Here is a 954-nt window from a genome sequence, read left to right as displayed (position 1 = left end):
GGTCAGCGCTGCGCCCCGCAGAGAGGGGGCAGGGCGCCCGCCCCAGTGCCTCCCTCCTGGACTGAACACGGCACAGCCTCAGGGTCCCCAGACCCAGGGTGGCTTGGGAAATGGGTTCAGGGGCCGCCCGGCGAGGGGGCCAACCCCCACATTCCAGGACCACAGGTCCCGGGACATGGGTGCCCCCCCCCCTGAGCTCAGCAGGGGCTGGCGGCCCAGGACCCCGACACTGAGACAGGTGGGAATGGGAGGAGGAAGAAGAAGACGGGAGGAGAGGAGTGAGGACCCGCAAACACCGCACCCTCCTCTCCTCCCGTCCTCCCCTCGCTCCCCCAGGCTCCAAGTCTCAGCCGCCAGGGAAAGCGCCCAGCACCTCAGCCTCGGGCCCGGGTGGGGGAGGGGGAGGAGCCCCTAGTAAGGGGTCCGTCATCGGTCCCATGGGTGGGGCTGGGCCCAGCACCCCTTCAGGGAGCCACTCCCTGGGTGAAGGCCAATGGCTGCCAGACCCTACAGTGCCCCTTCCCGCCCCAAAGGAGGCAGGGGACAGAGGGCGGGCACAGGCGAGGCAGGAATGCTTTTCAAAGAGAAGCTTGGAAATCGCCAAGCCTGGCCCTGGGGGGCCCATTTCTCAGGGTGGGTCAGTGGAGGCTGCGGAAGCGAATGCCTACGGGGAGGGCCAGGACCAGGTGTGACAGGCCTGGGAGCAGCCGGGCCCCTGCCCTGTGGGGGATCAGCCCTGGAACGCCCAGCCCCATGCTCTGTGACAGCAGGGGCTCCCCTCTCCTGCACCCCCAGGTGGAGCAGCGCCCCCAGGACGCGGGCTGTGCACACTCACACCCACCAGCAACACGGGCTTTTGTTCCCATTGGTTTCCTACCCCTTTTATCAAATCTCCAATTTGATAAAAATTTTCACAATGGGCACATCCCTGAGTATGTGCCCATTGTCAAAAAG

The 954-nt window shown here is 65.9% G+C and overlaps 1 protein-coding gene across 1 annotated transcript in view; it reads right to left on the bottom strand.

Annotated features, from left to right (window-relative positions):
- The window catches only part of IGF2 (insulin-like growth factor 2), a 14,136-nt gene that overhangs the window by 787 nt on the left and 12,395 nt on the right, over nt 1-954 (bottom strand). The window contains exon 3 of the mRNA XM_005885931.1: nt 380-420. Coding sequence (XP_005885993.1) covers nt 380-420 — 41 coding nt within the window. The remainder of the gene's footprint in view (nt 1-379; nt 421-954) is intronic.

Source organism: Myotis brandtii, unplaced genomic scaffold (assembly GCF_000412655.1).
Source record: "Myotis brandtii unplaced genomic scaffold, ASM41265v1 scaffold940, whole genome shotgun sequence".
Lineage (NCBI taxonomy): Eukaryota > Metazoa > Chordata > Mammalia > Chiroptera > Vespertilionidae > Myotis > Myotis brandtii.
This window is presented reverse-complemented; position numbering and strand designations above follow the sequence as displayed.